At 39.1% G+C, this 22,412-nt stretch overlaps 1 protein-coding gene across 2 annotated transcripts in view; it reads left to right on the top strand.

Annotated features, from left to right (window-relative positions):
• FBN1 (fibrillin 1) overlaps window positions 1-22,412 on the top strand; it is a 158,170-nt gene that overhangs the window by 118,351 nt on the left and 17,407 nt on the right. For both annotated transcript variants that reach the window (XM_075506079.1, XM_075506078.1), the window contains exons 35-52: window positions 999-1,124; window positions 2,699-2,821; window positions 3,418-3,540; window positions 4,407-4,571; window positions 4,966-5,034; window positions 5,146-5,271; window positions 6,623-6,745; window positions 7,377-7,535; window positions 8,474-8,545; window positions 10,134-10,259; window positions 11,351-11,473; window positions 14,503-14,628; window positions 15,420-15,536; window positions 15,939-16,067; window positions 16,333-16,452; window positions 16,893-17,018; window positions 19,077-19,226; window positions 21,630-21,695. In XM_075506079.1, coding sequence (XP_075362194.1) covers window positions 999-1,124; window positions 2,699-2,821; window positions 3,418-3,540; window positions 4,407-4,571; window positions 4,966-5,034; window positions 5,146-5,271; window positions 6,623-6,745; window positions 7,377-7,535; window positions 8,474-8,545; window positions 10,134-10,259; window positions 11,351-11,473; window positions 14,503-14,628; window positions 15,420-15,536; window positions 15,939-16,067; window positions 16,333-16,452; window positions 16,893-17,018; window positions 19,077-19,226; window positions 21,630-21,695 — 2,169 coding nt within the window. The remainder of the gene's footprint in view (window positions 1-998; window positions 1,125-2,698; window positions 2,822-3,417; window positions 3,541-4,406; window positions 4,572-4,965; window positions 5,035-5,145; window positions 5,272-6,622; window positions 6,746-7,376; window positions 7,536-8,473; window positions 8,546-10,133; window positions 10,260-11,350; window positions 11,474-14,502; window positions 14,629-15,419; window positions 15,537-15,938; window positions 16,068-16,332; window positions 16,453-16,892; window positions 17,019-19,076; window positions 19,227-21,629; window positions 21,696-22,412) is intronic.

The raw sequence follows: 22,412 nt of genomic DNA, 5'->3' as shown, positions 1-22,412 counted from the left end.
GGCTGAATTTGAATCATTCCAAATTATAAATGGACCCTGGGATTCTGTTTAATTCTCTCTGTATAATTTACTCTTGAACCTGACTCAGCTTCCTTAGTGGCCTTCATAACCCAGTGCTTTTTGTTAATTTCCCATATGATGATTTCCAGGAGTTTATAAACTACATCTTTCAAATGAAGTGCTTACAGAGTTTCTGCATTCAGTGGAACTTTTTTTTTTTTAAATTTGCATACTTTATTGTTCATGGATTCAAGAGGTGGCTGGGACTCAAACTAGGGCATGCAAGTGTTCTGTAAGCCCTCTGCCAAAGCATGCAGCATTCACCCTAGTAGGTACTACCTTTGATTTGCCAGCCACGGAGTTTTACAAGCTCACACTGCCAGCCAGACTGTTGCAACAAGTAGGGTGTTTTTGTGATGTATAAAATTTCAGCTAGAGAGTAAGGGCCACAGTCTATCTGAAGGGCAGCGTAGTCCAGTAGCAAGGCTGTTTTTCTCATCAGCTGTTAACCTGCAGTTTAATTTTGATCAAGTTATTTTCACCTCAGTGCCACTTTTTGTCAGTTTTGTATGTTTGGCATGGAGACTGCCTATTACCATATGTTTGCTCATTGCACAGTAAACCTCTTTTTTCAATTGCTGCCTCTAGGCTTTCCTGTAATAGAAACAATAACTATAATAAAATTCACATGCTCATTCTGAGTCTAAATTTGACCCTGTATACTGCCACCAATTGTTATTAACTGTAGCTACTTTAGGAGTCTGTGCCTCTCTCTGATTTTCCGTTTGATTAGAAGCTGTATTTTCCACATATCGGAAATATACCAAGCTGTTACATGTAATAGCCTCTGCACATAACTAGACTGCAGTTTTCTTCTGCAAACGTTCAGAGCTAACAGGATAATTAAAATCCTTGGAACACTGCATGCTTCAGCTGAAACAAATGTTGGTGAGAAAACCATGTTTACTGTAAACCTGCAATTTCTCTTCCTTTTACAGACCTCGATGAATGCTCAGAGAACTTGAATCTCTGTGAAAATGGGCAGTGTCTCAATGCCCCTGGAGGATATCGCTGTGAATGTGATATGGGATTTTTGCCAAGTCCAGATGGGAAAGCATGTGAAGGTAATTTTCTGTAAGCTTTAAATAACATTCAACAAATTCTGTCTTAATAATATTTTATGTTTGAAAAATTTTACAGTTGGTTGCAGTTGTGGTTGTATTGAGAACTGCATGAAAATTGTCAATAGTGGTTGCTTTTTTTCAGTTTACACATTTATTATGGGCCTCTAGGTGTTCATCTACCTATTGTATATAGACAGAACAGCTTTTTGGAGCCTATCTTATGACATATTATTTGTGGGTCTGATTGGTGATCCAAATGGCGCTGTCAGCTGCCATTTCATCTTGGTCATTTGTACCAGTTTTTCGTTTTATTCATAACAGTTAAACAGAAAAAGTTGTTACTTTGCCTTGGTGTATATGAGACTGAAAAACACTGATTTGGTAGCTAATACAGCAAACACACTTTGAGGGCTTCTGTGAGGTGCAGAATCAAAGTTTGAAGCCTTGCAGAAAGTTTATATGACCACCAAAAAAAAAAAAAATACCATGAGTATTCAGTTCAGTTTTGAAAGTAAGTTGTCAGTTAACTGTTTACAACTTGTTCATAAGAGCTTTGCATATGCAAAGATTCACAAAAATCAAATAAACTTGTTACTAACATGATTAAGATCACATATTTGATTGTAACATTTGAAATCCTCAGTTGATATAATGCTAATCAGTTAAGTCAGTCGAGAAGAAGAAACCGTATCATCTGACATAGTAGTGACTCATAGTAACTGGTATTTGATGGAGTTCATAAGTACATCACTATAAATAGGATTTTCTTCCCCTGAAAAGTGTTCTGTGTATTTTTTTTTTAGTAATCTACCAGGAGAAATAATTTACGAGAGTGAATTTTTGTTTAAACTAAAACAATATTAGGTTTCATAATGTTTCATGAAACAATTTACTTTAAAACCTTTTAGCTAACTTTAAATAGCTTATACGGAGCCTAGCTCCTGTTGCTAAAACAGACTTTCCTTGATGTCTCAGATGCGTACACTAAATGCAGTATTTTAAGGTCCTTTGTAAACACATGCTTTTTTATTGTGTCAAATTGGTTGTTCTTTGTGCAGTGCATATGGCATTCAGCAAATACTGAATCAGGTGCAATGATTTGGACAAAAGGCACAAAAGTGAGCTCTGCTTGCCAAACTTGAGATCTGTCAAATGCAGAAACTTGAAGATGGGTGTCAAGTTCACCTTTGGGCACAAGCTTTTCTGTTGCTGATGTCCACCTTTCTGCATATGACTGCTGATTTAGAATAAACTTCATTTTTTAAAGCATATCTCCTGCCATCTTTAATTTTGCTACTTGTCAGATTAGCCCACTAAATAAGCTCAGATTGTTTCTGGCATGGCTTTCAGAGACAGTGGAAAGAGCCTTTTGCCCCAAAAAAAGGTTATGGATTAGTTCCTTAGGCTCCAAACACAAATCACGCATGTTATTTTTTCTGGTCTTACACGGTGTTCAGGAGCAGTTGGCTTCCAGATCCATGTTTTCTGAACCTTTTTGCAGTTCTCTGTCTATTATCTTTTATCTTAAAAATATAAGGAAACCTCATGTTTTTCCCCTCCTGTTCCTCTATCAGATATTGATGAGTGCTCACTTCCTAACATCTGTGTCTACGGTACTTGTCATAACCTCCCTGGACTTTTCCGATGTGAGTGTGAAGTGGGCTATGAGTTGGACAGAAGTGGTGGTAACTGCACAGGTAAAGATAATTTTGGATAACATGCTTTTTAATTTTCTCTTAGTGTCGTGGTCAGCTCCTTAGGAAATTCTTTTAAAAAGCTATACAAATCAGACTGGATATAGGAAAATGCAGACTTCCCTACTGTGTAACACAGGATTCTCCTCCTCGCCTTTTCTACACTCCTGTTTCCCCTTCTTTGTCAATCTCTGATATCCCATTGGCTTAAGAGAAAAAGGGGAAAAACAGCAGAGAGAACCCTTCTGTCCACATCTCCCAGTGGAGATGTGTTGTGCCTTGTCGTTTCCATTCACAGTACAGGATGGTAAGCTATGACCTTGTTGTGTATTTTTCCCTTAAGTATTTTTTTAGTATGTGAATTTTAGTTTATAGACTGGTTTTACAGGAAAAACACCCCCCCCCCCCCCCCCCCCAAAAAAAAAGATGAATTCATCTCAGACTACTGTTTTTCTAAAATGTGTGTGGTTTTTTTGTATTTCTGGAGGTCAGTATCTCGTAACTAATGGATTTGTGGTGGTCAGCATATGATACCTGATATATTGATGGTTTGCACTCTCCTGGAGTATTTGCTTACCATGTGCTGTTTTTTCTTACAGATGTTAATGAATGTGCAGATCCCACAACCTGCATTAGTGGCACGTGTGTCAATACTGCTGGTAGTTACACCTGCGAGTGCCCTCCTGATTTTGAGCTAAATCCCACCCGAGTTGGATGTGTTGGTAAGGGACCACTCCTTATGTTATTTATAAGTGAAGTTGCACAGATAGGCTGCAAGGCTAACTGCTTAGGAATAAAGTCCCAGCTCATGGAAAAGGGCTGGAACAGGATCTCCAATTCCCACCCCACTGCCCCTGGCTTAGAAGTTGTAATAGTGCAGTGGGAGTATGTCCAGAGTGATTTATTGATGCCAGCAGTGCCTGGCTGCCAGAACCAACCCTTTGGCCCTTGTTGGTCTGTCCACAATTTACAGCAGGCATGAGACAATTTTAAATTTCAACAAGCTTAAACCAATGTCCAGCTGGCCCCAAGATGGCAGGTGAATGAAGTTGCGGCATAAAGCCACCCATGCTTTTGGAGCATTGAGTGCAGCTTCATGACCGATGGAAATGCTCTTGTATTAGGCTCCCAACTGCTTAGTAATACTCTGATTTTTTTTTTTGGCTTTTGTTTGTTTAAGAGGGCGTAGGGACACTCCTCAAATTCAAATGTATTTGAAATTCCTAATATTTAGTAGATGCTTTCATGCTTGTTACCCTCAAGGAGAAGAGAAAGCAGTCAGTTTCTGGAACTGGAAGAATTTATAAATGTGGGTGAAAATGTGAATCAAAATGAGAAACTGCCTGGCTGAACTGCCCTTTGTCATGCTGAATAAATTCCCTACTTTATGAGAAGTCCAGCAAAGCCAAGGGATGGGGCACCACCGTCCTATCTAAGTGGGAAAAGCTGGGCCCTCCTGGACAACACAAGTTAGTTTGGCTGTTCTACAAGAAATGAGAGCCATCTGAAGGTATCCGTCATCCTGAGATGATGTGTTGTGTTTTCCTCTCTCATAAGATGTGTTTGTCATTATGTGCATTCTGCATAGATACACGATCTGGCAACTGTTACCTGGACATTAAAACTCGGGGAGATAACGGTGGCACCTTCTGCAGCAATGAGATCGGAGTGGGTGTTTCCAAGGCCTCCTGTTGCTGTTCCCTGGGCAAAGCTTGGGGAGTTCCCTGTGAACATTGCCCACTTGTGAACACAAGTAAGTCAGCTTTCCTGGGTTAAACACAACAATACAATGTGTTGTTTGGACTTTTTTCTAATTTAGCCAGGTAACACAAATACCTGTGTAATCATTTATTGTGTACATGCAGGGGACAGGTTTCCACCAGTCTTAACCAAAAACTTTACTAGTCTTTCAAAAAGATTATTTAGTCAGAATATTATTATCACTCCTGAGCAAGTTTGCTGTTACACAAAAAACTACATTCTGAAATGGAATAGCAGTTGATCTTACACAGTAAAACCTAATGTTTATATATGGTTACTTTGTTCTTTACATTTAAATTACCTGTAATAATCTGATTAATTTTCAAAAATAATTGTGCTGAAAATGTTTCTACTATTTTAAGTTCATAAATCTATTTTGTTTTCAGCTGAATATAAGGTTCTTTGCCCTGGCGGGGAAGGATTCCGGCCAAACCCTATTACAGTTATATTAGAGGGTAATGTTTACATTTTCCTATATTTACACGTCTAAAATTATGAAACTCTTCAGTGAGTGTTGTTTTTCATGGAAAAGCATGAACGAAACGTTTGTGGTTTTGTTTGAACAGATATTGATGAATGTCAAGAACTGCCTGGACTTTGCCAAGGAGGAAAATGTATTAATACATTTGGTAGCTTCCAGTGTCAGTGTCCATCAGGGTACTATTTGAATGAAGAGACTCGAGTGTGCGATGGTACGTAGCCTTCACTTCACTAGTCTTCTGCTTTTATTCTTAGAAAATGATGGCAGATCAATATGCAGAAGAATTAATCTGTCCTTGAAAAGGAACGTAACCAGACCAAGCAGTGTAAAGCTTAAGGGTGGGAAAATTGGAACAAGTTGAAGTCTTGCATTGAGAGAGAGAAAATTCCCTCTTGACCATGTTGAAAGATATGCAAATTTTTGTTTAAAATCATCAGATTTTCATCAAAATCAGAAAAGCCAACAATTTTTCTTTAGGTAAAACATAATTTACTAACCAGCTATAAAAAATAGCTGTTTGGTAATTGGTAATGAATAAGCAGTCAGGTAAAGAGCAAACTTGCCCCACGAGTCTGCTGGGCTGGTTACAGTGTGTCCATGCCTTTTTTCCACCGCTTATTTTCTCTCCTGCTGATCTCAATGTCCAACTGAAAATATTGGTTGTACTGCAAAACATTTTCCTTCCCCTAGCACAGTCAGTATTACATGTTCATCACATTACATTAAAGTGTCAGGTTGTACTGGATACAAAACTTTAAGCAACCCATCAAGTCCTTAAATTTCCCATTGCTTGGGCTGTCTTCAGCCTTCCAGACTGTTAATAATGTTAATCTAGTGCCTATGATGTGTCAAGCATTGCAGAAATACAAAAGATTAGGGTCCTAAATTAATGCTGAACCGAAGTGCATTATCCATATTGTGCTTACATAGTTCAAAAAATGTTAAAGAGGAAATCTATCTCTATATTTTTCCTTAGTGGTGTGTCAAAGATACTTTAAAATGGTAAGGCTAGTGAAATACTTTTGAACTTTTAGGAACTGTGGTGTTTTGCGGGAGGTGTTGTGTTTGGGTTTGGTTGGGGTTTTTTAAACAAAGGTAAAAGTCTCTTGGTGAAGCAAACATGAGATACTGTGTTGGGAAAGTTGCTCGCTTTCCCCAGTCAAACAGACCTGAACCATCCAATCAGTCTGTTTTAGCATCATTACTTTTTGAGATGGGCACTCCACAGGGAACAGCTTTGGTTCTTGTGCAGATCTGAATCCAGAATGAATGAGATCCTCAAATACTATTTTTGTGCAACAGGAGCAAAAACCAAATTGCTGTCTCTGAGCTGCCTAGACATATCAGGGTTCCCATCTTCGCATCACAGCCAGGCTTTCAATGGCCACCTGTGCCACCACTTCCTTCTCTGTGTAGGCTTTGCTCCACCATGACCTCGCTCAGCCCCTTCAGCTCTCCTCCACCAATACCTTCCTACCTCAGGCATTACTGAGGCTTTTCATTCTCAGAAGCACAATGAGAAAGCTTCTGTGGCCACTCACTGCCTTTTTTTTCTTTTCTAGATGTGAATGAGTGTGATACACCTGGTATTTGTGGACCTGGCACATGTTACAATACTGTTGGGAACTACACCTGCATCTGTCCTCCTGATTACATGCAAGTCAATGGAGGAAACAACTGCATGGGTATGGGTTGGGTTTTTTTAAAAGCTTTATCTTAGTGCTTTGGGCCAGGGCTTTACTGGGCACAAATCAGAACTATTTCTCTGAATTTAGTTATACAAGAATTAACTAAATGAAAGATCAAGCTTCTTTCATTAATTTTATTAAATAAAGCAATGCAGATCACTTTTAATACAGATCTTTCAGTACCTCATCAGAATTTCTCCTTTAATTTGATATTTTCTGTGTTCATCCCTTCCAAGTTTCACTTCAGCTTTAAAAGCTTCTACATGTGAAACACTACTAAAATTACTCAGACTTCACAGAATGAAGTCACAAGCTGTGTACAGTTCTTAGGCAAACTGATGTTTTTTCCGTGTTGGGCAAAAGGCCAATATTAAAATCCTTTGAGTGTGATCAGTGTTACAGCCGTGTTGGTTGCTCTTGAATATTTGCATTGTAAACACTTTTTCATACTTTTACAGTAATCTTCTAGAGACACACTGTTCTGTAGTATTCTACAGTGCTGCAGCATCTATTTGACAGGGGTTTAAAAAGTACATATTTGAAGGAGGTATCTCCTAAACTCTTCAGGTACATCATCTTCCATAAGAGTTGCCAATGCATTGGCCTGGGTTTTTCTTCATTTTCACAGATATGAGAAGAAGTCTGTGTTACAGAAATTACTATGCTGACAATCAAACCTGTGATGGTGAGCTGCTCTTTAATATGACCAAGAAAATGTGCTGCTGTTCCTACAACATTGGACGTGCATGGAATAAGCCTTGTGAACAGTGTCCTATCCCAAGCACTGGTATGTTTTTGCATTGTAAAGCTCTTTCAAAGCCTTGGTAACATCATAATTACTATTAGTGGGTGTAACATTGTTAGAGATGCTATGTCTTTGCCTCTTGTGTGTCTAAAATGAAGGAATTAATTAATTTTTTGGCCTGGAGGTGATCAGCCCTAGTCACAGTGAAGGCATATGAAGTTCATGCTGCTGGGCCATGCCTCCTTTGTGACAGTTTCCTTGTCTGGGAGACTTCATGCTCTATATTGGTTAATCTGTCTCTTTGCAAATGCTTATTGATCCAGTGTTGAGGCACTGACCAAGGTTTTATTTGCATTGATCCAACAAATGTGGTGTCTGCGGTGCTGGGCCTTGACTGCTGATTGCCACAAAGGGCCTTTGTGGTAGCCATGGATTTACAGAGGTACCTTGGTCTCCTCTGAGAATGATCTGTGTCAAGCAGCTAAATGTAAGATGTAGGAGTTTCTGGGCTAATTGTATGGGCATACAGGACTCCTGCACACTGGGTAAGACTCTGCAGAGTTGAGCCCAGGACATCCCTCTCTGGTTTCAGGTGGTTTGCTTCACGAACAAACTTCCTAGACACTTATTTGAATAACTTCCAACTTCTGGTTCAGGTTTTTAAAAGTCAGATCTGGACTGTAATGCATAAGCACATGCAAAGCGTGTGCTGGACATAAGCATATGCAAAACAAAATCAGCTTGTGATCCCGAGCCCTCTACATCTTTTTATTTGCTAATTTCAATGGCCTTTGAATGAGAACCCAAGTGCATACTAAGCACCTCACGTGGTGAGCCTCGGGAAGGGTCTGCATACCTCTGTGTGCCCTGCAGGTGCTGAAAGAGTAGAAGAAGAATTTTCTTGGTCAAAGGATGTAATGAATTTTTGACTGTTGTTTAATTCCAAATACTATAATCACTGCTTTGTTTTCCTGTTGCAGATGAATTCTCCACACTCTGTGGAAGTCAAAGGCCTGGCTTCTTCATTGACATTTATACAGGATTACCAGTTGGTGAGTTGTAATTTCTGTTTGGGACTAAACTCCATCCTACCTCTGCCCAGGGAAGAGGGGAGGTTTGTTTTCCCAATTATTTTTTTCATGGGAGGAATAACGACTAAACAGTGTAATGGAGTTCAACCCTCCATTTAAGTCTAAGCCTGCGAACTTTCTGCCTAGATCCTCTACCTGACAGCAATGATAATTGCTGCTTGTAATCAAGGCAACATAAAGCTCCAAAGAAACTGTAATCAGGCCTGCATGAGCAGGGCACAGATACTGAGAATAAGAGGTCTGGGAGTAAGGCCAAGCAGCATTTGGTCTGAGAGGAATTAAGAGTCTTTCCTTCAGACTAAAGCAGACATTTAATCTGATATTTCACATCAGTCCCCCTGTGTATTGGTTTGACACAAAAATCCCTTTTTCTGCTCAGCTGGAATATTTCTCACATGTGTTATTGTAACATTTGAATCGTGAGTAACAAATTGCAAAACAAAGAGGGAGAGAATGAGGAATTCTAAGACAAGGAGTTGAGTAAATCCCTCGTGGGACTCCCTTTTGTTTTTATTCACACAAAAATGCAAATAAGAAGCAGATAATGTGCCCTGTAACAGAGGCAGCATATAGGCAGTAATCAGGTGCTTTAGCATTAAGCTGTTGCTGTGATGCAGTGTTCAGCTAGTTAGATGGAAATATTTCTAGTAAAGTGGGGAATGTAATTTTTAAAGAAGTTACAGAAATGTACAGTATTTATTATTTACCAGGTCATTTCTTAGAAGTGAAGTTCCCCCTTCTAGCTATTAGCATTAGCCCAAATTGTTGCCGAGTCTACTCAAGCTAATTGGGCCATTCATCAGCATCAGCAGGGAGACCTTGGATCATGCTGACATGCATAGGTAAAAGCTGCATCTGTAGCAGTCAACATGTGTGCCAGGAGCGTTGCAGTCTGTTCTGTCTGCCCTGCCACATCATAGAGCAGTGCACATTCAGGAGCCAACTGAAACAGAAGGGCCATCCCACAGAGGCCACCAGTACATCCCAGTGTATATAGAACACTGGCAAACCCTGGCTGCCTGGCTTAATGAATCTAATTAATAGCACGATGGCAGCCAGATGTTACCTGGCATTGGCACTTTCAAACTGTTACATAAAAACATGAAAGTCTTTTCAGATTAACCAGCGTAAAACAGTGCAAAACTAATTCTGGCAAGTGTTTGCCTTCAGTCATGCTCCCCTGTATTAAACCGAAGACAGTTGCATTCTCTCTGGGTTTTCCCAATAGCTCCACTGTACACTCAGAAAGATGAGGAGGTTCATCAGAGCTGTAGGTGAGAGACATGAGGAAGGACATGTGCTACCCTCTGCATTCCTATGTGGCAGGATATATCTTTGCTACAGTGAAGAGTCAGAACCTGAGGAAATAGGAATTATCTACATTTTCACAGTTTGGAATGACTCGCTGTCTATTGCAGTTGGAAACTTTCTGATGCTCACATTACACGTTTGATAATTCTCTTAAGGATACATGCATAAGGACATGTTCTGTAGCAGAAGATTTCATGAAGTGCTGTTTACAAGTATTTAAAAAATTTTCTTCTTGCAGATATTGATGAATGCAGAGAGATTCCTGGAGTGTGTGAAAACGGGATCTGTATAAACATGGTTGGCAGCTTCCGATGCGAGTGTCCTGTGGGTTTCTTCTACAACGACAAGCTACTGATCTGTGAAGGTAGAGTGCTGATCTCATTCAGAGAAATGGGATTTCACCAGCTGGCAATTCAGACACTGGCAAATCTGATATACTTGCAAGTCATCCTTAATGAGGGAAAAATACTGGTATCAGTGTAATAAGTCTGTGTTAATTAAGACATTTTGAATTCTTTTGCATAGAAAATACCAGTTTTTCCATCAGACATCTAAGGCCTTGAAGGAGCATGAGTCAGCAGTCATGGGAAGAAACATCGTTTTTCACATTTGACAGTAAAGCCAAGAAAAGAGTAGTAGTCTTGAGTCAGATCATGAGCACAATTTTTCTTAACTCTAAGATACTTTTTTTCTAATGGAACAAAGATTTCTGTAAATAATATAACACATGATAATTTTTTTCCAATTTAAACATTTCCTAACATTGTATTAGTCAGTTTAATGGAGAAACTGAAGACAGCAATATGAGTTGCTGTCATTCTCTGGTGTGGGTTATGACTGCTGACAACATGGGTGCTGCAAGCAAGGCATCAAGAGCTTCAAGTAAAAGCATCTTCTGTATGCTGCTTCTAACTGAAACACAGTTACATTTCTAGGGAAATAAAGTTCTCTTTTTGCAGCAGCGTAAGTAAGGAAAATTGGTCAAAATTTTTTGCCTAAAATTTTGTGGTGTTGTTTGCATTGAAAGCTACTAATACCCAACAGGGATCTTGATGCTGTGTTATGATCAAGGGAGATCCTCATAGTCTCCAGTGGAGATCTATGCAGGCATAGCAGCTTACTTATTCTGATCGCAGTCTTAAGACTGAAATCCACCCAAGTGAAGTGTTGCAACAGGCCTTTCATGTGCCCTCCAACACCTTCAGAAAACCGTTATATAAATTCTCTAAATAGGAATGAATTTTACAAATGGAGCATGTGGGTTTGGGGACGTTTAGGGAGATACCTAAATGTGACCAAATAATTACTTTCATCAATATATTTATTTTTTCAGAATTAGAAAGAAATCCCTATATTTGGGTAAGGTAATACTCCTTACACTAAAAACAAAGTGGTTTTGACATCTTTCTAGTGCCAGCTTACCATAACAATCAAATTCCTTTTATGTATTGACAGATATTGATGAATGCCAAAATGGACCAGTGTGTCAGCAAAATGCAGAATGTGTCAACACAGCTGGTAGCTACCGTTGTGACTGTAAACCTGGCTACAGGTTCACATCAACTGGCCGCTGCACTGGTGAGTACTTCTGGCTTGTTTATGTGAGGGTCTGCAAAAAGTAGTAGATTTTAAAAGAAGTCTAAAAAAGCGTATCTCCTCTCCAGGAAGATGGTATACCAGGAGATGATCTGGGCTCCAAGAACCCTCCTCTCAAAGCCTTTTAGGGCATTGCATAAACATTCTTGTAGTTCCCAGAAGATTAATGGGCCCATCCCAGAGAGCCATAAATGAGAGAGAATCACCTGAGCAGGAGTTTGTCTTCCACTTTATCCCACCAACCACAAACATTTTCCTTTAGCCCATGTCATGTCTAAGGAGGGAAGACCAATTGATTCACTACCTTTTGACTAACTATTTTCTGACACTAAAAATTCAGTTGCAGTCCTGACAGGGACCTTCCTCTGCATAAATTCTTTGATTTTCATTATAATTTGCTAGATGTGTGTTAGCAATTTATTTGCCACTTGTATTTTTACAAATAAATCACTGCTTGCTGGGGTCTCTGCTGATAAAGTGGACTTATCTGCTAGGCCATATGCAATAACTAACTTAAAAAGCTTATTGTTAAACTTCCTAACTTTTCTGTGGATTTAAACAGGCCCCTGAATATTATTTTTAAATACAGTGGGACTGCAGTTCTCTAATCTATTTGCTCTTTCTTCTGATATTGTAGTCCAGAGAGGCATTCATGTTATCTTGATTACTTGAAGAATTGCAGAGATTTTAAAGGCTGCTGTGAGCCAAGCAGCTGTAAATATTATATACATTTCTGAATAAAATAATTATTACAACGGAAACTGGTAACATTTTCCTTGGGTTTTTGCTTCTGAGTGCTTGAGTTTTAGGAAGTGCACTTTTCCCTGCAGTGCAGTTTTTCATTGTTTCATGTGACCCTTAAGGGAAAAGGGTGTAGGGGCAACCAGAATGCTACTATGAGAACTAAAACTTTGTTTTGTTAAGCTATACAGTGGTACATGTAAATATTCAATATGTTCCTAATGTAATTGTTGTTGTTATGGGTTCGTTACAGCAGTGCAGGAAAAGCCAGGGAAGGTTCTGATATGGGTTACAATACCCAACATGAATTGGCACAAACAGTAATACTTCCCTGTATTTTGCTCTTACTTTATATTTAGTGAAAATAAAGTTACACAATTAGAGTCAAAATAAAAGTGGTTGATAAAGTACTTGATCCAGCAGAGGAAGGAAATTCCCAGCTGCTCTGCTGAGGGCAAAGAGTGCTAAGCACCTTGCAGTATTGCATCAGTCATGCTACTGCATGGAAATTGATCATATCCCAGCAGTTTATATGCTATTGAATCAAAACTGATGTATCACAGCCACTAGTACTATGAGTACTGCACTTTTCTTACTATCAAAATAGCATTCTTCTGGTGCTATCTATTGTGGTATAATAAATAATTTTTCATATAAACTCATTTTTGGCACTTAAGGCAATTCTGCCTCCCAATTTTTTAAAAAGGTACAATGTTCTCTGTTTACCCCAAAAGAAGTGATTTTTCCCTGGGACTTTAATTCACTATTCATTTGCTCACAGAGCACCAAAGAGAGTCATAGTTTTTCTTTTGTCTCTACTCTCCTGAGCTGAGATTAGGAGTTCTTAAGGCAGCATGTTATCCAGCACTGGTTTTACGTTCTGCCTCCTTTAGGCTCTAATTAGCAGCAGTATCACTAATAACATTGGTCCTCAGAGAACACCCATCCAAAGTTACTAATGGCCCCAGCTGATGTACAGTAATCCTGGGAATGGGGGCTATTGGGATTGTCTGTGTGCTAAGCAGAGTATAGAGTAGAGGCAGGAAAACAAGATTTAGTACCTGAAGTTCTTTGCAATTAGGAACAACTTGACTCTTAGTTTTGCAATGAACTGGGGATGGTTTGATAAGAAACTGCATCTGCTTTGCTTAGATTGCATGTAAAAGAAAATTACTGAACACTAAAATCTAATCGATTCTAGTACAAGCTTATGGCAGCATCTCAGTTCTCATATTTTGGAGCTGCAGCAGACAAAATGCCAGGAAGCGTATTGAATCAAACCAGCTCTTGCTGGTGATGAGGTCAACAGAAAGACCTCATTTGATTCATGTTTCTCATTTGTTATGGGAAAAAAATATGCTGGACAGCAAACATTTTGTTCCTTGACATTTTGTTTCACTTACTATTGATAAAATCCTGGATTCTGCCTGAAAGCATTCATAGCAAGAGTAGCAGGAAGTAGTCAGCTGTTGAACTAGTGTAATAGATGCCCTGCTATTGTAAGGCAGCATATCACATGCTGGCAGGATAGCTTTCCCCATCTCTCTCTGCAGAATTATGCAAATAAGTATTTTCTGCTGTTGGCAAAATGTTTTCTGACTCCATATAGCAGTAACTTCTTGCTGTTTGAGCTTTGTCCAGTTTACAGGGTCATCACATTGCATGAGGCATGGATGCTACAACACATATGTATCCATGTACCCATTTTATCTTTGCACAATGAGTAGATAAATCTACAATGCATTTTATCGTTCTGTAAGCTTAGTGAGAAAAGTGTGGGATTCATCTCCCTTTCTGTTTTGTATGATTTCTGTGAGTTAATCGATCAATTTGTGCTGTAATCAAATGTAGCTAAAAGCAAGTAGTTGCTTTCATGAGAAGGATACAAATTGTGATTTATATGTGGCTTTCATATCTGCTGCATAGTCAATGTAGAGCACTCAGAAATCTCCCCATACAATTTCATGTCATTAATTCTGCTTTTCAAAGCCATGGCGATATGTTTTCCCTCCAGCAAGAATTTGTGTTTGGTAAATATCATTTTTACGCTAAATTTTTTTCAGCTCCACAAATGTTGGAGAAGGTAATTTACAAGCAAATAGCCCCTTTTCTGAGATTTACTTAGTAATGCTTTTGTTATTAATAAATTAAAAATACTAGTTTAAATTAGGGCCATGCACTGGATTCTAACTGTCATGGTTGCTGCTAATGCATCTTTCCAGCCCTGTAGTTTAGAGGTTTTAACTTTCACTGTGCCTCTTTGTTTTCAGATCGGAATGAATGTCAAGAAATTCCCAATATCTGCAGCCACGGGCAGTGTATTGACACTGTTGGAAGTTTCTACTGCATTTGTCACAATGGATTCAAGACTAATGATGACAGAACAATGTGTATAGGCAAGTATATCAAATTAAGCTGTACTTAGGCTTCCATTAAGGTAGTTATTAAGTCTATCCTCTCTGTCATAAGGAGTTGCATTACAAGAACTGAGATTGTGAGCCGCTTACCAACAGGCAAAGGTGCAAAAACACCATAGCTGGCAATGAGGAAGCTGATCATGAATGAAGAACATCTCGTTACAGTAGAGTGAACCTTTAAAGATACATATCCTGTCTAATGAACTGCTAATGCTTTCATTTTTCAGCAAATTGTTTCATTCTTCTTAGAATTTTCTGAAGCATTTTGTCTCATTTATTCCTTTAGGCAAGAAATGTAATAGATGAATATTGCAATGCAGCAATTGTATACAGCCTACTTGTTAACAGAGTAAGGGAAGGGTAGATTTCTTGCCAGAAAAGTGCCCTTTTCAGAAACAGAGTCATCTTCATAAAGAAGGAAATTCTGTATTTAACCTGTTCACAGCTGTTAGTGTAGTGTCTGTTGTCTAAGCAAGATGGGGAGATTTCAGAATGCTTATGATTAAAGATAGCTTAGAATTCCTTTGGGAAGGGTGAGATAGAAGCCACAGTAAGATAAATGATTGTTGGACCCTTGATTATTTTCGTAGATGTAAATATCAAGTGTATAAACCTGTGTAAAATCTTCTTCTGGGGAGCTACGACAGTCTTTTTCCCTTCTATTTGCTCGGTTGGCAGTGGATTATTTCTCTTGCCTGTGGGATAGCTACAGGCTTTCCTTTTGCCATCAGTGATTAAAATTCTTGCTGCTTGTTTTTTCTCCTTTGTAGATATTAACGAGTGTGAGAGAGATGCCTGCGGCAATGGCACCTGCAGAAACACCATTGGCTCTTTCAACTGCCGCTGCAATTTGGGGTTCATCCTCTCACACAACAATGACTGCATAGGTAAGGAGTGCTGAGACCAGTTACGAGTTTCTAAGACTTTCTACTTCTAATGAAAGTACCGTTAGTACCATCTTCTCTATTGAGTTAGGGTCGCACCTTGCATGGTCTGCATGATTAAAGACAAAAACCGATTTCTTCAGTCGAAAAGGCCTCTTTGATTATGCACTCCTCACTTTTATATAGCCACTTAAATGTTTGCATGTGATATATGCCATTCCTTTTTTTACTCTTGCTTTGACAATTTTAGAGCATAGACCAATATTGGTATTTTCTCCTCACTTCCTTTTGAAACGGGATTATTTATCAGTTACTGTGCCAATATAGTGGAAACAGAAATCTCACCTACCCAATTTCACTTGTTGCAGGTGTTTGTTATATATCTTTCAATGTTATTTTTCGTAGATGTGGACGAGTGTGCAAGTGGAAATGGAATGCTCTGCAGGAACGGTCAGTGTGTGAACACGATTGGGTCCTTCCAGTGTCTTTGCAATGATGGCTATGAGGTGGCTCTGGATGGAAGGACTTGTGTTGGTGAGTGCTTTCTTTTAGGGTAGAAAAAAAGTGCAGCAAACTTTGAGGAGATATTCTTAGTAAAACAGTGGAAGAGGTCAGAGAGAACTGTCACACTGTCATCATTGTACCTAGCAGAAGAAAACAATGACAATAGGTCAAGAAGAGGACTTCTGCTCCTGGGAAGTTCCACCATCAGTTTGATGGAATAAAAATTAAGGCAGCCTCAGCCACAGATTGATTGAGATAACAGCAATTATCTCAAATTATCTTTCTTTTCTTTTAGATGTCAATGAGTGTGCACTGGAGCCTGGAAAATGCTCACCAGGCACATGTCAGAACTTAGATGGGTCATTCAGATGTATCTGTCCTCCTGGATATGTCCTGCAGAATGACAAATGTGAAGGTGTGTATAGAACAATCCTTCTTCTGTCCCATTTCCTAGCTACTCACAGTTGTTGCCAGTTTCCTCTGCATCTAAATGTGAGTAATGTTTAGTCTTTCGTGGTAGTGTGCAGTTCTGAACTGTAGCCCCTAGTAAGTCACTCACTTCCCAGAAAAAGTTTCACCAACTTTTGTTTGAACCAAAACTGCCTGATCTGATCCCAAGAAAAATCTAATCCCAGGCTGGTTGATGAGGTTTGCCCACTGCATGAGGCTTTGAAAACTAATCCTAGATTTTGCATCTGGATTTCTTGTTCCTCTTTCTGTCTGTTCCTTTTCGTTTGACCTTTTTGTTTTTCAGATCTGTTAGATATCAGTGATGATGTAAAGTTACATTTTATGTAGTACAGCTGCCAGTGTAGACATTTTTATTTCTCATCTCTTTAATTACTTTTCTTACAGACATTGATGAGTGTGTGGAACAACCAGAAATCTGTGCCCTGGGCACATGCAGCAACACTCCAGGCAGTTTCAAATGTCTGTGTCCAGAAGGCTTTGTGTTGTCTTCCACAGGAAGGCGATGCCAAGGTAAGTTCATTCCTGTTTTCTGGCATTGCAAAATTTGTTTGCTGTTTTATAAAAGCCTTATTAGCTGCCTGTTTCTAATATAATGAGGAGACTCTGGACTCAAACCGTGGTTTTCACAAGGAAAACATGATAATTCTGTAGTTGGGGCCAGGTTCTGCCTTGTCCTAACATCTGTTTGTCATTAAAGAGAACGCTGCAATAAAAGGGGAGAAGATAATGTTAAATGCACCAGGTTAAGTGAGGAAATTATGTTGCCCTGCAGCCCTTTCTTGCATCCCGGAAGAAAGGGGTGGAGCTAAGGGAGTTAAGGGGTTAAGCTAAGGAAGTTGAGGCTACCTGGACTGTGTGTAGACTGTGACATGTCTGACATGGAGATGGAGCACGAATACAGGCAGGAGACTACTGCAATGCGCTGCTAAAGGCAGCGTTTCCAGGAATAAATAAGGCTGTTCTTAGCACTTATCAAATTCTCCATAACACTTGTTATATGCTATTCCTCTCCACAGATGTGTGGGAGGAAAAAAGATTGATGGAAAAAAATTTGCGAACAGTGTTGTGTGGACAATAATTACCTATCTGCTTAGAAAAGTCTGAAGCATCTTTCGGCTTCTAGATTACTGCATACACTGTTCAGAGCCTAAACATGGGCACTAAGACAGAGATCGGATGCTAAAAGCTGAACATGTAGTAATGAAAAGCCACAGGTTAGTTTATTTTGTGGATAAAGAACAAGCACAGCAAATTAGGGGGTGAGTTATTTTAAAGACTTTGGAAATTATTAAATAGATACATCATTAAATGTCCTATACACAGTGTGCACAGTGGGAACCACTGATGAGTAAACCTTTATAAGGACCTCTGTAGTTATGCTTGGCACAGAATGGTGATGCTTGTTGACACCATAGTGAGTTCTTCACTTCACAGTGGGCTAAATGAAACTGTGGTTTTGGTAAAAATGAATCCAACCTGCAGTAAACGTTCATCCAAGTCTCCAAACCACCATGCAGTTTGGCAGTTACTTCACTCAACTTCAAGAAAGCAGCATAGCTGTTTTAGCTGTGCTTTTGCAGCTTATATAAATGAGATTTCTTCAGTCTGAGGGTATTGTTCTCTTCAGGTAAGGGAAAAAAAAATCACAACAAACCCCCAAGAAACAAAATCATAAAAAAGAATGCAGCCTAATCTTCTCCTTTATGAAAGCAGACCACTGTTTCACACATAACGTCAGAGGAAAATGCATACTTGTACATTTAAGTGCATTTAACTTTAAGTGTGCTTCTCCCCATCCCCTGAAGACGACTGGGTTTTTTTCCAAGTATCTCAGGCCAAACAAATTTTTGTTTAAAACTTCCCATTACCTAGGACTTTTGTAAAATCTGGACATTGCCCAGCATTGATGCTGCAGCCGGAAAAGTGGATGAGCGACTGCTTCCACAACTGCCCTGTTGCTGTCCCCCTGCCAACGCAGGGAGTTGCCAGCTCTCTGCCTGCTGGATGCTTGTGGTCTGTGATCTCAGCTCTGCTCCAGTGTCCTGGTTACCCAGCTTAAGGGAGTAAACTGTAGTGCCACTGGGCCAGTTTTCTTTGTTTGTATGTACCTCAGGGAAGAATGAGGAAGGAAAGCACCATTGAAAATTGTCTCTCATTTTAACACTACACAGTATTATCGTTGCAAGTTTATTAAAATCTCTTGACTCAATTGATTCTTACTAATAATTGAATATAAATAAAGCAAGCCAATATTCAGTTTTCACAAAGAGGAGTGAGGATAAGAGGGGAATACAGCCCTTCCATCTCTGCTGGACAAAAGAGAAAACCCCCTCCTTTTCCATGACTGAAGTAGGACACTCTATCCCATAGCTTTCCTTTACTGCGGTAGAGAGCTCCCCTCCGTCTTCAGATCTTCCCCAGTCAGAGACAATAATGGTCCTTCTTGATAGACTCAGATGGAAGTTGGGTGTTTTCTTGGGGCGGCCTCCTGTAATTTTGCAATTAACACCTCTAAGTGAAAACTTTGCCAAAGTAACCCTAACTCATAACAAGTTTTTCTGTATGCAGATCTGAGAGTAAGTTACTGCTTTACCAAATTTGAAGATGGAAAATGTTCTGTGCCAAAGTCCCGAAATCACTCCAAACAAGAGTGCTGCTGTGCCTTGAAGGGACAGGGATGGGGAGATCCCTGTGAACTCTGCCCAGAGGAAGCAGATGGTGCGTATTGGCTAGGTTACATTACTTTCATGATAGCCTCTCAGAATTGAAAGAAGATTGGGATTCTTATAAGAAGGAATTAGGAAAAATAATTTTCCAGAGGTGTTTAACCCTAACAATTGCCATTGCTCTCTGTAAAGTAGATGCCATTGCAGTCTCAAAAACCATATTGCTTGCATAGTCCAGTCTCAAGCATATTCCTTGTTTGCTTATAGGTTTGTTAGTATGATTAGGTGCTGAGTATTTTGCTCTGGAGGTGTCACATACTGGAAGTGGAAAGTAGTAGGTCCTTGACAGGCTCTGAGTGGAAATACCTGCAAGACACAAATGGAATTCATCTAATTGTAAATAAGTATAAATGTGCCATAAACATGAAATCTAATTTAAAGAAAAAAACAAACAGTCGAACTAGATCCACATCTGAATCACCCTGTTACATTTTGTCACTACATTTTGTTATTAAAAAAATCTAAATTTGCAATCTTATCAATATGAATGACTTGCACAAATAGCAGGGAATGACAAATCACAGGCCTTGATGAAGGAAAGCCTCCCTGGACTGTTGCTAAAGAAACGCTTTCCTTTGTTAGTATCCTTTGTAAGACTGAGTAACTAGGCATCAAGCAAGTCAACAGGCCTTTGTACCATCATGGTGTAATTTGCTGAACGGACTTTAATTCATGCTGACAAATGTGGTTAACAGCATTACTGGTTTCAGCAATACATTAATACAGTTCATTTCATTAATAAGTCATGTAGATGTTTTGCAGACAATCTTCACAAAAGCCAAGGGAAGAAAAGAGAATCAGATGTGCCAGTTGCAATGTTCCTCCTAGGCTTATTGCCTGTGCGTGTTTCATTCCATTGCCTCGGAGCATTTGAACCAAAGTCAGTTGGAAGAGCACGGTATACATCGCAGCATTTCTTTGAAGTGTCAGCACATATATTTTTCACAGTCCAAACTGTTCTCAAAGGATGATATCAAGGCCATTTTTCTCATCTTTTAAAAAAGAAATAGCTTTAAGATATCTGAGTCTGGGAAATGTATGTCTTGGCATGTCATGGACAGTGGAATTCTGTCTTTTTTTAAAAAAAATACTTGGTTGTCATCTCACACATGTTCTCCATGGTCTGCTGTCTGAATGCAGACTGGTAAGCTCAAGCACATGTGCCACCTGCATCTCCTTCTGAAGGCTTACGCAACAGGCAGGTTTTGTGCTGCCCAGCTGCACAGGGCTGAGTTTCCCACTCAGAGCCTAGCAGTGTGCTAGACAATTTGTTGCTTTCAGTGCAGGTGTGCGTCTACATTTAGTTCTATTTTATTCAACCTCAGCAAAGATCAGCTAACGTATTTCGACTAAAGAAAGCGTAACATTTGTTATGTCTATGAATGTATTGTACTGCTGCACTGTAAACCTCTTCGCAGCCTACTGAATTTGCAAAAGAAAAAGTGAAATCTTGTCAAGGGTGCTGTGATGTTCTGAGCATGGTTAGTAAAGAATATGCTCAGCAGCATCTTGAGATGGTTTGAATTACAGTCCTGTGTCCGTCCATCTGCTCAAGATACAGTTTAGAGGGGAGAGGTGAAAGGTTAGTTTCAGTTGCAAGGCTTTTATTTTTTGTGTGTGTGTCAGACCCAAAACTAGAGGAGTTTCTGAAGCTGAAGGGCCTTTATGATCACATGCATCCTCATTGCATTTTGGTCCACTAGCGTGGAAATTTATGATTTCTTATTTATTCTAATGCCAAGAATATAACAGGTGATTTGCACAGGTAAGGAAGTACATGCTTTCTGCAACAAAAAATAGAGAATGACTTGTTCTCAAAAGACTTACATCATCTTTAAATCTTCAAAACCACACAGAAAACCTTGTGGATTTGGAAACTGAGTGGTGACTTCACTCTAAGCTGAACCTAGAAATTTTACTCTCAGCCTACCTATAATAAAATTATTACTTACTCTAGAACTAGAGATTGGCATGCTTTAACTAGAGATTGGCTACTAACTGGTGACTACGGATTAAATTGTGCTTTCTTCAAAAAATGTAGGAAATCTTTCATTTACAACAGAAAAGAATGCAGTCACTAGTATTGGTACTTTTAAAATGGAAGTATTGCATTAGTTTGCTCCTTAAAGGAAGTTAAATAATGCTAATTAGTCACAGGATCTTACATATATACATACAGGAGATCAGATTAAATGCAAAGCGAGCATACAGTTTTTACATGAATGTAAGATTAAATTATAAGTTTATATATTTACATACTATATTTCTAGGTTCGAACATGAGGACGATGAATTGGTATCAGTGGTTACTTGTGTAGCCACTGATTGTGGCTGCCAAGATAGAATTTAACATATGGGTTGTTTTTTTGTTTTTTTGTTTTTTTTTTTTTAAACAGAGGCGTTCAGACAGATTTGTCCGTTTGGAATTGGCATCCTTGTTGGACCTGGTGATGCAAGACTGGGTAAGTGCCTGAACTGCACAATGCCATTGTTGCATCAGTGTGCCATTTTCTACCCATAAGCTATTCTCCCTATCAACTGGGAATAACACCTCTGCAGCTATTTCCAAAAGCCATGAATTGTGGAAACTTCTATACATTTTTTTCAATTATTTATACCAATTTTAAATTCAAGCTTGAATATCTCATATATCAGAAATTAAACTTCTTTTTAGAGTAGCATATTTGGCTCTTTAATTTGTGCTGAGCAGACTTGCTAGGAAACTTCTGTAGGATCTAGAGAATGGATCACGTAGCATACCTGTCTTTTCTTATACAATATATGTAGCCTGTTTACAGTAAATGGTTTTAATCCTCCAGAAGTGCAAACCACAGGTTCCCAGATGCCTTCAGTACATTCTGTTCTCTCTCAAGACAAACAGCACTTCAGTCTTATTGGCAAAAGTTTTCATTTAAGGAACGCTGGATAACTACTGCTTTTCATATCTACTCCTCTCCCTATTGCCCCAGTTGGAGAGGTTTTTTATCTGACACTTAGAATCAGTTTCTTCTCTGCATTCTGAAAGCCGGCCTGCAAGACAAATCCTGTGCCCTTATCCTAATATATCAAAATTCAAATATTAGTATTTTTTTGTGATCTCAGGAATATTTCTCGCCAGAACAACACTTGTTCTTTGAGAGAAGTCTAAAAGCACGTGAACTCAGTTGCGCTTACTGTGT

This window comes from Mycteria americana, chromosome 6, assembly GCF_035582795.1.
Source record: "Mycteria americana isolate JAX WOST 10 ecotype Jacksonville Zoo and Gardens chromosome 6, USCA_MyAme_1.0, whole genome shotgun sequence".
NCBI classification, from domain to species: Eukaryota; Metazoa; Chordata; class Aves; order Ciconiiformes; family Ciconiidae; genus Mycteria; species Mycteria americana.
The sequence above is the reverse complement of the archived record's forward strand: the minus strand, read 5'-3'. Positions and strand labels throughout refer to the sequence as shown.